Raw genomic sequence first — 13,529 nt, 5'->3', positions numbered from 1 at the left:
TTGATATATTCGCAAATTGCTCCTTAGAATATTTGAAGCATATTTGTGTACCATGTCAAAATTTTTACTCAGGTGCTGAGGTCCACCATCATCTGCCTCCAGTTTGCATTGAATTATTATGTAGCTGCCCTTTTGCAAGAGCAGACTTTGTAAACAAGCTTAGATTGATTTGCCTGTACTTGAATTTTGGGATTTAGAATCAAAAATAAACTGAGAATTGGCAATCTAATGTATTTCAGTCGTATTGGTTCCAAATACAGGGCATGCTTAAGCTAGATGGGAGTTTATGCACACACTTGCACTCCTTAATAAGGGGCCATGATAACATTATGTACAAACCTTCGCATAGTATCAAAACTTGCTATGATTTATCTCCATTAGGATTGGATCAAAAGGTTAGATATTTAAATCAAGGTATTAGAAAACCTTTAATATGAAATGATCGAGTTTTACACATTGAACTCAATATGTATTAATGACTAAAGAATTTCTTTCAAAAATATAATAATTTTGTAAATAAATGTTCACAAATATATTACAGTTTTGTTGACTAGTATCTTGTGACATGTCAACCTACTGGCATTTAAAAGGGAGGGAGGGAGCGAGAGAGAGAGAGAGATGTTCTATACATTCCAGTTATATGTACAACTTGCATCAATCAATAAGTACGTTTATTTTCGCTGATGGGGTCCTGTGAAAATATTCTCACATCATGTAGTTCTATGTACTAAAACAGTTTATTTCATAGTTATATAAATATAGCATTTCGGAGGTGAAATAGCGCAACAAGAAGCAGCATATCTGGTGGAAAAGCTTGGAGTGAAAAAGTTGGACCTAAAGTTGAGCACACGTATCTAACTAAATATTGGTGGGCAAGATTTTAAGGACCAAATATAGTATAATACAATAGCAAAATCCTATGTTTGATACAAATACTAAATTTGAATATGACAATCAAATTCTATAATTTTTAAAGATTAATTTGAGCTGATATAGCAAGATTGTGCATGCAATATATGACAGATGTGATATCCAATATCGTATATACTATAATAGGCGAGATTGTGCATGATTCTAAAATGTAATAATAAGCAGCCATGGTACAATCCTTTTATATGCCCACACTAACCATTGTTTATTGTAATGTGATTGGATGATTTATGCCTTCAAATTGAGACTTGGTTTGGTTGATCCAGTGTAGATCCACTGATGCAATTCTGGCTCAAAGTTTGTGCCCATCAAGACATGGTTCTTGATGTACATGACCAACATGCTGGGTAGAGAATATTGAATCCATGAGCCACTGTTAATGGGTGCTTTGGTTATAGGTGTAAAAAAACAGAATGGAATAGGTCTAACCATGCTGTGTTCATATTTGGTCTTGTAATTCATGGTACGGTGCTGCAAAGATGAAGATAATCAGAGACAGGACTCTAAATCCTTTCTCAGGTTTTGGACATGGTTAGAGTGGAACGATTTTTATGCTTTCTTGAGATACCATTGTCTTTCACATTAGAATTTTTAGAATATCTAATGAATATATTATTTCTTTTTAATTAACATGAAAGATCCATTAATAAACGATGTGAAATTGTATTGATAAAGTGAGTGGATGCAAGTTAGATACCAATCATTGGGGTTTGATGAACAGCAACTACAACATCAATAATAATTGTTACACAAACAAGTAGCTTAGAATTTACCTCAAGAGCAATGTTCAATAATTGTCACACAAACAAGTAGCTTAGAATTTACCTAAAGAGCAATGTTAGGCATAAAAACCTGACCTACAGCATTAGCTATCATATTTACCCTAGCAATGGCAACGGCGAGTGTATCAGTTGGATGGGCCATTCCTCATGCTTGCCCTGCAATTAGGAATTATGTACTCATACTTGCTCCGTACCCCGCCTCAGGGCGGGTAGAGTTAAACAAGATGGGTTGAGACGGGTCGAGGTGGATAAAATTATTTTCTACATACAAATCAAATAAATAAATTAAAATATAAACATAAATCTCACTACTTCACATAACATCAAATAAAAGAAGAGTTAAAGATATAGAACAAAATAAACCAAATTTTCAATAATAATAGAAAAAACAAATAGAAATATCATTCTGTACAAAATTAGATGTCCCTCAAACTAAGAAATTAAAGCAATCAAATTAAAAACATAAATAAATAAATTAGCATGTATCTTACGCCCTTTCGAATGATTAATCTTTCCTATGGTCGAAAACAATACCTACTTCTTCATTATCATCATAATCATTAAGACTTATATATAACCGGATCGGGTTCGGAGCAAGCGTTGCAATTATCCACATTCATTCTGTATCCACCGTAGGTATCGAAATTAAGATCTGGCCCTACCGCCAACTCTAAATAGGTAGGACAAAGCCCACCCTATGTGGGTTCGATCACAGATACTTGATAGGGTGGAGTAAATTGTCGTCCCTATTTCATCCAATCAGCTTGCATTTTATCAAAAGGATCAACACAGTCCTGAAAGATGGTTAGCTTCAGAATTAACATGAAGGAAAATCGGACTGTTTGAGTGGCCCTGCGCAGAATTTTGATATCTTAATTGTTTGAGCAGGAATTGCTCCTGTTTTGGTAGTTCAGTTTTTTGATCTGAACTCAGTTTCGATGCTAATAGCCATAGGTAACAGCTGGTAGTCATTGTTCTCCTGGTTATCAATACCAACAAAGAAAATTTCCTTTAGCTCAGAAATGGTATGAAGTGGACTCTTGGTCCAAATGTTCAGGTTTCAAGGTCTCTGTATAGTTCAAACTTCAGCAGAAGAGATTTGGCTTGTCTTAGTTTTTCACCACCAAACTTCTGTTGTTAATTTCTTCTATCAAGTCACTGAAAGAAAGAAATGACAAAAAACACTCTAAACCAAGAAGAAAATAAATGCATGATGTCCCTGTAATGGCTGTCTTTTGTCACCTTTTGCATTGCAATCACCAGTATCGGGCTCATCAGTCCAATCTAAACCAGCTCGGAGGTAACAATGTGGATCGCCCAGAGCTTTTTAACCGTTGCATGCTGTAGCCATCTCATTGCATGCTTCCTTTTAGCAACGTCTGCTCGCAGCTCATCTAACCATTCCAATTGAAGGTGATAAGTTAAAAGGATAGTTGGAAGGATGCAAATAGGGATGGCATTTTATGACCCGACTCGTCAACCTGACATGCCAACAATCTGCTTTAAGCAGGTTAAGGTTTGACATAAACAGGTGCGGGTCGTAAACAAGTCAACCTCTCTAGATATGTTTATTAAAGGGATTGGGTTCAAGTTCAAACCATTGACCTGTTTAACTCATTTAATCTATTTTGACTCATTTAATATTTAGGTTGGATCATAACCTGACCCATTTAACCTGTTCAAAATCTGCTTAACCTATCTTGACCTCTACTGCTTAACATGTTTAACATGTTTAAATTTATTTAATTCATTAAAAAAACCATTTAATCTGTTTAACCTAATTTGATCTATTTAATAAATGTGTTATGTGGGTCGGATCAGGTTACTTATTTAATAAACAGGTGAAATTCAGATCTGAAATTTTAACCCATTTAATAAACATGTCGAATTCGGATTGACGAATTTTTAACCCGACCCTTATCCAACCCGACCCGTATCTGATCCGACCCGATCTAATTGCCACTCCTAAATGCAAAGGGAGAGATAAATGTGAAGTTGCTGATAAAAGAAGCTATCATCTGAAATGTAGATCGTGTGGTCGAAGAGAGTGTGAGGGATGGATAGTTCACAGTCATGCAAACAAAAGCTGCCCATTGATAGAAGAATGGCCTTTTTCATGACTTTGCAACCACCACTAAACTTGATGAACAAAAAGATCATGGACTCAAATTACCAAATATTTAAAAGCAAGAGAAAACATGACTCAAGGAAATGTTCTACTGTGATAGGTAGCACGTACATTGGTCCGGCCTAATTTACCTTAAGAAAATGGAGAAAATGGTTGGAGATGGCTCATAAGTAGGACAAAGCCCAATCTTGTTCCCAACCTTATCAAAGTTAATTAGGCAGCAATCAAGTTTATGGCATCATTAGCTGCCACAAATAGGTGACCTACTCAAATCAAACACCGATATGCTTCAACATCCAAAGAATGAACATCCCTTCCAGTTTTGATAACATGCATGATGGGGACATCAGAGCCCCTCATTCAGACGATGGAGTCAATTAGTTATTTTTGCTATTGGTCGAGTCAGTTTGGTTAGTTTTTATTTTTGTTAAGTCAGTTGGGTTAGCTGTTGAGTCAAGTGATTGGATCAATTGATCAATATAAGATCTAATTTTAAAAGTCCAATTTTGGATGTGATCAATTGGTTTAATGGTCTAATGTTATTAAGGTTTAATTTGGTATGTAATTAATTAATTGATTTAGTCAATTAATTGAAGGATCCAAATGTGGTTAGTGTTTAATTATTTGACTTGGTTAATTCATGATGTAAGGTCTATATAAGGGCGACCCCACTCATGAATTAGGGAAATTGATGATTGGATAAAAAATCCTAGCCTTCTTCTTTCTGCTTCTGCTTCTGCTTCTGCGTCTCTATAACCTCTTCTTTCTCCTTTTTTTCTCGTTTCTCTTTCTCCCTTCTTCCTGCAGTGGTCCGTCACCAATGCACTTCATTATCCAAGTTTCACAAGGCAGTGATGCCTGATGACATGTCCAAGGGTTGGGTGGGAACTTAGACACACAGTGACCCTCAAGGTCACGGCCTGTGAGGACAATCATACCGCCACATCGGCTTTACAACGCATGACATCATGATTAATCCTCTGAGGTGTTGAGAAAAGAAAAAGAAAAAAAACAAGAACACTGGGTAAAATGTGATCAACATGGCTTTGAGAAATGAGTACTTCATCAAGAAATTCAAGGACTGCACATCATTGTCTGCGGACTAGAGATTGGAGTCACAATCCTGAAAGAAAACAACCCTGAAACAGCCTCCAAAGAGGTTAAAGCAGGGGTGTAAATTAAAGGTTGTACTGGGAAATGAAACAAGAGCATGACCTTGGAGCAGTACTGGTCCAACACATTTGGTGAAGAAAGGGCTTGATTCATGCACTAAGGTGCATGAAGCACGATATGAACCTTCAGGATAATCCAATTACCTGAGGATAATCTAATTCTTTAATAGAAGCTCCTCAGCGTTGATAGTGGATGCCTTCCCAACTGTTCGGGCTACCAAACTACTGATCACGAAAATCGACCCTTAGTTAGCTGCACCGCGTATCCTCTTTGATCTATCTTTGAATAGAAGGCGCAAAGTCAAATTTCTGGAACAGACTTTTCTTATGAGCTCGTTTGGTTCGCGGAAAGTATTTTTCCTCCTAGGAATATGATTCCTGAAAAGCAGATTCCTAGAAAGAAGATGCCTGGAAAAGTACTTTTGGCATGTTTAGTTGACCACAAAAAAGTGACAGATTTTCAGAGTGCTTATGTTTGGTTGATCATCCAATTTTCTGAAAAAGTTATGTATAATTCCTATTATACCCTTAATAAAAATTAGATCTTTAATGTCTCTTTAATGCTGAAGGGCTTTTTTGGAAAAAAAATAAAAATGGAGTAATTTTCGGCTCATGGGAAAGTAACTTTCCAATATTTCTCATGGAAAAGACTTTCCCATGAAATGTGGGAATTATATTCCCATGTGAATACAACTTTTCCGTCTCTCTCCTTTGAAAACTTCAACCAAATAAGAGGCATCTCATTACTTTTTCACTGACCACACTTTTTCCCCTTCTTTTCCCGCGAACTAAATGAGCCCTATGCTGGTGGTAGCAATTGTGTGGTGTTGCTGGGAAGAAAGGAACTCTAGGATGTTCCTCAACAAAAGTTTGGTGGAACAAAATATGTTTTGGACATCTGTTTATGGATTGACCTATACTCTATAATCAGAAAGATCTTCTTGGTTCCGCTAAAGTGGCTGGTTAGTCTGCTCTTCAAAAAATAACACAATTCTTTCTTTTTGTTTCTATTTTGGCTTATACAAAGCTAACATATTATTATCTTCTTTGCTTTCTCATGAATTTGTTTGGTTAGAACTGACACCTGCAATTCTGATCTGACAGACTTTCTACTTTCTATAACTCATCCTCTCTAAAATTACCAATTCTTTTAATAAAGTTTTGTGTAGCTTTTGCCTCCCTTAGTATAAAAAAAAAAAAAAAAAAACCTAATGATGTCTTCAGGCCTCTGACGGTCCAAAGGAGTGGAATAAGTTGGCGGCATATGACCTGATGAAACTGGTACTTCCATCTAAGGAGTCGAATCTGATCGCTTTCGTTGCATGTGATAATAGTGCCGCAACTGGAGACTGGTAGGCCGGCAAAATTCGGAGGAATTCAGTCTCTTTCTCTACTTATAACTGCTATAGTGTTAACTGTTAAGACAGCAAGATTTGAAATTGACAGCAACAGCTGTTTTGGATAACACCCAGCTATACACTCCGTGACAGCCCAGGCCTCTTTTACAAGAGTATGAGATGGAGAGCTAGAAATGAGCTGCCTTCCAGTCCTCTAGAAGGTGGTCAAGAAGGCAAACAGCCACTGTAACCTAAATGACATTACTTGCAATAGACCCGTGATCCGAAAGGCACTTTTGAATTGTCAATTGTGTATAAATTATGTTTCATGTAAGAGAAGATATTAAGACTAAAAGGTTTAGATCAAATCCCAAGTGATCACGCTCTACAAGAGTCTTATATACTAATGAATAAAAGATTCAATTTTTGGAGAAAATAAACCTAGTGAGTAATGGAGTGACCTTTCAGACTAAACATGTATTCAGAGAGGCTAATGGGGTCGTAGACTTAATGGCTTCTTATGTGGCTCGCCATTCTGGAAGTATCCTGTGAGCTGCGGAGGTGGAGTTGCCTAGAGCACTCCGAGACCTATTGTTTTCTGATTTTATTGGATATACATGTATCCGCAATATATGAAATACCTGTTTTAGTAAAAAGAAAAAAATAAAAAATAAACCTAATAAGTCATCAAAATATATGCTCAGTGTTTATGTCAAAAGATTAGTTCAGAAACGGTTGTTCTTTATACATGCACAGGCCATAAATAAGTAAGCTTCAAATTAGCTGCTAAATTATTGACAGAAAAGGCTAGAGAAGGATACCATATTTCTCGGGGGGAATATAATTTTGGGTCTGATTCCTTTCTAATTACAATTCTACCTGCAAGCGATGTTCCGGGTTATTAGTTTCGAACTATGCCAACTTTAGATTTTGAAGCCCATATGCTACAAGAATACTGCAACGATAAAATCCGTTAACTAATCAGTAAGAAGAAACAAACTAACGTTATCAACTACTACATGCATGGGATCAATTAGTAGTAACTTTACATTTAGAACCGATCTTGTCAAGCATTTTAAGACCTCAAACAGTTCTCAGGTTACTCTTCAACCCATTCTAGGTTTTTTGGATCATTAGTGCACTTGATTGCTCGAAACTACACCACTTAGCAAGTACACAACCATATAAGCTGTTGGTGCGGTCCCACCTTTATGTGGGACCCGCCCCATTCGAATTTAAAATAAACAAATAAGAATGAAAATGCTAGAGGGGAAAAAAAATGAAAAAACGTGATGCTTTGTCGGATGATCAGATGGGTGGTTGTATTCAGATTTGGCTGAAATTTCAGTATGTTGTTTTGGGGCATTGAGAGCTACAGATTAAATGATTTGGATCTTTGAAAAGTCTTTTCTATTGATTATTTCAAATATCAATATTTTTTAAGATCTGTTCTTTAGTTTGTTGTTTATTATTGAAATCCGTTTTGATGACGAATATTCTTGTTGTGAAAGTCAAGATTAAATTTTGTTGATGTTTGCGCAGTCTCTAGTTGATCTAAAGAGAATCTATTGTAATTATATTATTTTAAATAGTAGAAGTTTTTAGCTGAACTAGCTCATGTAGTTTTTTTCCTTCACATAGAAGGATTTTTCACGTTAAAAATTATGTTGTCCCATGTTTCTGTATTGCTTGATTATTTTGCCTGTTAATTGCTTGAGTTTATTGTAGAAACGATTGTTGCTTGATGAGTGATATTCTATTTAATTACACAATGAGGGAAAAGAAGTTTGCAGTATATTTAATTTGTACACCCTTTGTGTTAACTAGAGTGCACATTTTTCGCAGAGAAAAGGAAATTATTACTTGGTAAATAAGAGCAGCTTTGTTTGTTCTTGTGCTGTGGGTAAGAATTTCTCTCAAGTGACAAAAGCCATAGACTTTTCGACCTAGGCACACCTTAAACATTTTGGTTCAATTCAAGTAGGTTTTCTCTTCTATCTGGCAAAGGGGTCCATTAGGCAACATTGATTGTGACACCCCTTCATTTCATGGATCCAACTACATCATCTGTGTTAACCCTCCTATTCTGTTACCTTTTCCCTTCTTCCTGTTCTACCACTCTAGGTATTGATTCTGATATTTGAGTAAACTACCATTCATCATCCTGTTAATTGTATACAATTTCAAGCATCCATAAGCTCTCTCCACTCCTATAAATTCACACCCTTCCCTCCTCCCTTCTCACCATTTCCCCCACAAATCCCTCCTTCCCCTCCAACATTCTTCTTGTAATCTTTCTCATATTGATCAATCCTTCACATAGTAGGTTTCATGGCCAGCTCTGAGCAACCTGAAATGGTTAGTAGATCTTCCACTTCAATTTCTAATTTCTTCTCTCCACACAACTCCATTTTCCTAATCACAAACTTCTGTATCATAAAGTGGACAGAGTTTCTAGTCAGCTGACATAGAAATGAGAATCCAATGCTCATACATAAGCACTTGAGCTAGAATCTGAGTATTAAATACACTGAGCACTTAAGCATCTGTCTTTGTTAAGTAAATGAAGCTTAGAAGAAACACATGCAAATAAAATTTATGATGGTTTTATTGTTGTTAAGAAGGTAAAATTTATCAAATGCTATAGCTTTTACATCATGGATAAGCATCAATATATCCAATGTTAAGATATCTGAATTGGATATTCCATGATGCGTAGTCAGTATTAACTGTTCTAAACTATTTGGGAATCTACATACCTAAGCTCAATAGGATTTAGATCACATACAAACTAGAATTGTGATGGTCTCACTAACAAAGTTGAGCTGGTGTTTGGTAACACTGCAGGAAAAGGAGACTACAGCAGCCCAAGTTAGTGAGATGAAGGGTGGAGGTTCTTCCATGGATGGAGATGGAAGAAGAGAAGAGGAAGAGTGCTGTGAGTACACATTGGATGGATCAGTGGACATTAAAGGTAGACCAGCCATCAAAGGAAAGACTGGTGGATGGATAGCTGGAATTCTTTTGTTAGGTAACTTTTTTTTTCTTGATAAAATAAAGGATATTAAATAAAATTTCAAATTTTTTGAGTTATCTCGCAAAAGTGAAATATGAAACTCCAATAGTCTGAGGAGTTGAATTATGTATTCTTCCACTCCCGGAACGCTCGAGGTCGAGTGTTCAGTCACAATGGAAAGAACACGAAAGATCATTGTTCAAGTGCTTTTGGTACATGAAAAGGATGAAAGAGAGTTATTCCTTGATGTTTTTTTTCTTTGGACCACTTAAAATTCCAGGGGAGAGAATCTGGACGTGAACAATGTTAAGAAAACAGAGTCTAGAGAGGGAGAGAGGAAGAAACTATCTGGTAGTTTCTTTTTCTTCTTCCAACTATTTCTCCTCTCATTTGAAAATTAAATGATATTGATCGAAAACTAGCCCAACCAGACCCAAAAACCAACATCTCTACACTTATAAGCAGTAATTTCTGAAAATAATAATAAAAGAGCCGCTTCTTCCTTCATCTGAGTAGGTTATTTGCTACTTCTTGGCATTCCTTAATTCTCTGGAGGTTAGAAACATGGAGAAAAATAGCAGAGTTTGATAACTGTACTCCTAATTTTCAACAATTCACTTTGTGCCCCTTGACATTTGGAAAAAGATGGTGGGGAAACAGGAGTATGATATCGAAAAACTGGGAGACAAAATATCATTCATGTTTTTTTAATATATAAATTTTAAACTATATATATATATATATATATATATATATTTTTCATGCTACAAGAGATGACTCATGCACTTTTAGTGGGAATACATCCAAAAAAGTTAAAAAATAACAAGTCTTAAAGCGTTGTAGACAGCTCTCTCTCACCAACCCAGAGAGCTTTCCCAAAGTGGTCGGCCTCATACGAGACCACTCAATCCGTAGCTCTATTGGTCTTCTTGTAGTTATGCTTGATCTGAAAGACAACGTCTCCACCTACCAAGGCCCGAATATCCCGGAGCAATATATTGCAGCTACCCATACCGCCGATGCACCCTTAGATCCAGCCGATCATCGTAGTCGAGTCGCCCTCGAGTAGGACCATGCTGGCCTGCAGAACACGTCAGGCTTGACACAGACTAGCCCAAACTACCTTCAGCTCCACCTCAGAAATAGAATTGTCAAAAATCTAGCACCCACCAGCAACAATCATCCAAGAGTTAGGGCCTCTGAGCACAAAGCCCAAACCATCCCTCCTGCCCCCATCCAGCATGCATCTGTTGAAATTGATCTTGAGAAAACTCAGAGGTGGAGACTTCCAAGTAAAAAATACCGTCCTCCTCAATGTTCTTTGACGGGGAAAACAGAAAGGGAAATGATAGAGATCATCAGTCGGGTGCCTTAACCATGCCGTGTCGTGCTCGTCCACCTAAAATACACCACGTGTCCACCTTGTCCTGATCTCTCCCATGCAAAGCATGTGCTGCATGCCGAGCAATCTGGGCCGTCCAACATGGGCCCCCACCTCATTCTCGTGCATAAATCTTTCGAGAACTCTCCTTGAGTTTCTAGCGAGGATCGATATTTGGTGGTATTTTTTGGTGTTGGATGAAGTGGAATGGGTGATGGCTGATGAAAACTTTTACCCTAAGCCTGGACATCTGTGCAGCTTTGAGATACATTATGATGCAGGTTTCTTGGAGTTCATTCTACCTAAACTTAACATTTTTTTCTCCAAATTAACATATGTTTTAAACTTTACCTCACTAAAAACTCCAAATTTTTTGAAGTAGATGAAAAGCTACAACCAGGTAGCTTTCACTAATTAGCTCAAGACTAAGCTAGGGATACTACTTTAGACCAAATTTAAACTCATTTTGTACTCCTACATCATCCATAGAAATAGAAACTCCTCACTGATCGATGAAGAAAATGAGTTTAAGCAATGGTCCAATCTTCTCAATCTCCAATATTTTAAAAAACTCTCCTTCTTGTCCTAGGACTTCAGCATTAGCTCGAGGTATTTTTTCTACCCCTTCTTACATGATTTAGTTTATAATTGCAAAAGTATCTCATGAGGACATAGACATTATTATGATTTCACAATTACAATAATTTCAGTGAATCAGGGACTGGCAACGTTAGCATTTTTTGGCATCGGCGTAAACTTGGTCTTGTTCCTGACAAGAGTACTGCAGCAAAACAATGCCGACGCAGCAAACGCCGTCAGTAAATGGACAGGAACTGTGTACATCTTCTCCCTTATTGGAGCCTTCCTCAGTGACTCCTACTGGGGAAGATACAAGACTTGTGCCATCTTCCAAATCATCTTTGTGCTTGTAGGTGTTCCAAATTACAAATGCTTCATTCTCTCATGAAAAGTTTCATGATCAAGCAAAACAAGGTTCCATTAATCAAGACTAGACTTAATTAAATCTGTACAAAAGCCAACTCTTGCACATGCATTCCAAAATTACTTTTCAAATACTTATCATGTTCAGCTTGTATTTTTTTTCCTTTTTTTAAAAATAAATTCAGATCATAAAGTTAGGGAACCTAGATGAAATTTTTTTTAAGGATTTTTTTCATGAATACCCTCGTAAATATCAATTTTTGCATGAATATCCTTTCAAAAGTGATATTTGCATGTATACCCTCGTAAAATACTTATTTTGCTATTTTATCTATTTTTTATTCTTTTTTTATATGTACTTATGCCATCTAATACTATTAAAAAATTAACGATTTTAAATTAAAATGTATAAAATACCCTTAATGGGTAGATGTGCAAAGTGAAAAATAGGACGATCACGATGGAGGATAAAAAAGTAATTTCAAAATTCTATTTAAATTTTAATTATAATAAATATGATTTTTATTAACAGTGTTAGAAAATTATTATATTAGAAGCATATGTGCAAAAATAGTGTTTTATGAGGATACAAAAATAAATATAAATTTTAAGAGGGTATTTATGCAAAATTAAATTTTTAGGAGGATGTTCATGTAAAAAAATCTTAAACAAAAAAAGAAAGAAAAAAAAAAGCTGCTATGCACTGTTGAAACACCCAAATTTTTATGAAATATCATATCAGTTAATATAATCATACTAATATTACATATCCCCAAATAACCCTTATAAATTTGCTTATTAGATGCTAATATATTTGCTTGGGCTTCTCTTGGTTAACAGGGCTTGGTGCTGCTATCCTTGTCTTCGCACCTCTTTCTGCTCAAGCCCTCTGGTTGTGGAGACGACGAGACCTTCTGCGGACCCCACTCAGGGCCAGAGGTTGACGTGTTCTACCTTTCCACGTACCTCGTTGCCCTTGGGAATGGTGGGTACCAGCCCAATATAGCCACATTAGGGGCCGACCAATTAGATAGGGAGGACCCGGTGGAGGCCCGCTCGAAGGTGTCATTCTTCAGCCACTTCTATTTGGCCCTCAACTTGGGCTCCCTCTTCTCCAACACTTTCTTGGGCTATTTTGAGGACAATAGCATGTGGGCCTTGGGCTTTTGGGCTTCGACAGGGTCCGCTTTTGTGGCGCTAGTCCTATTCCTTTGTGGGACCCCTAGGTACCGGCACTTCAAGCCAGGAGGCAACCCCTTCTCTAGGCTGTGCCAGGTCATCGTGGCAGCCTCGAGAAAATGGAGGGTCAGGATCCCTCCAGGTGGCCACAATCTGTATGAGGTTGATTTCAAGGAGGAGCTTGCAGTATCTAATGGGCATAGAAGGCTTCTTCACACTGAGGGTTTCGAGTAAGTTTTTGCTACTCTAGTTATAAATCGCGGCTCTGCAAAGATCTACTAATTCCTCCATACAAGCTACTGCTATTGAAAATTCAAATGATAGTTTTGTGTCTTATGTACTTTGTCTTTCCTACTATAAAATGCATGTTAGAAACTTCTTTATTTTTATTTATTTATTTATTTTTTTGCTATTCGGATACATTCAAAAAAATCAAAGAATAATAAGTTTCGGAATGCATCTGGATAGTTCTCTCTCCAGAGCCTTTCTAGGATAGTTAGCTACATAGAATGCTACCCAATCTGCTGTCTCGTTGGCCTCGCAATATACATACTTAGTTTGCAAGCATTATCTTTGGCAGGCAAATTAATCAGCATTGCATAATACTGCTTTCAAAGGTTTCTAGACCGAGCTGCGTTTATCGATTCCGACCTCCAAGACCA

The 13,529-nt window shown here is 36.9% G+C and overlaps 1 protein-coding gene across 1 annotated transcript in view; it reads left to right on the top strand.

Moving 5' to 3' along the window:
* Positions 1–8,599: 8,599 nt before the first annotated feature.
* LOC103714069 (protein NRT1/ PTR FAMILY 7.3-like) overlaps positions 8,600–13,529 on the top strand; it is a 5,735-nt gene continuing 805 nt past the window's right edge. Inside the window, exons 1-5 of the mRNA XM_017844478.5 lie at positions 8,600–8,707; positions 9,197–9,380; positions 11,457–11,674; positions 12,529–13,097; positions 13,485–13,529. The exon at positions 13,485–13,529 is cut by the window's right edge and continues 805 nt beyond it. Coding sequence (XP_017699967.5) covers positions 8,681–8,707; positions 9,197–9,380; positions 11,457–11,674; positions 12,529–13,097; positions 13,485–13,529 — 1,043 coding nt within the window. The 5' untranslated portion in view covers positions 8,600–8,680. The remainder of the gene's footprint in view (positions 8,708–9,196; positions 9,381–11,456; positions 11,675–12,528; positions 13,098–13,484) is intronic.

The sequence above is a fragment of the Phoenix dactylifera genome, chromosome 10 (genome assembly GCF_051530095.1).
Source record: "Phoenix dactylifera cultivar Ajwa chromosome 10, Ajwa_hap1_PhDact_Kaust_v1.1, whole genome shotgun sequence".
Lineage (NCBI taxonomy): Eukaryota > Viridiplantae > Streptophyta > Magnoliopsida > Arecales > Arecaceae > Phoenix > Phoenix dactylifera.
Note: the sequence above shows the minus strand (reverse complement) of the source record. Positions and strands in the feature narration are given on the sequence as shown.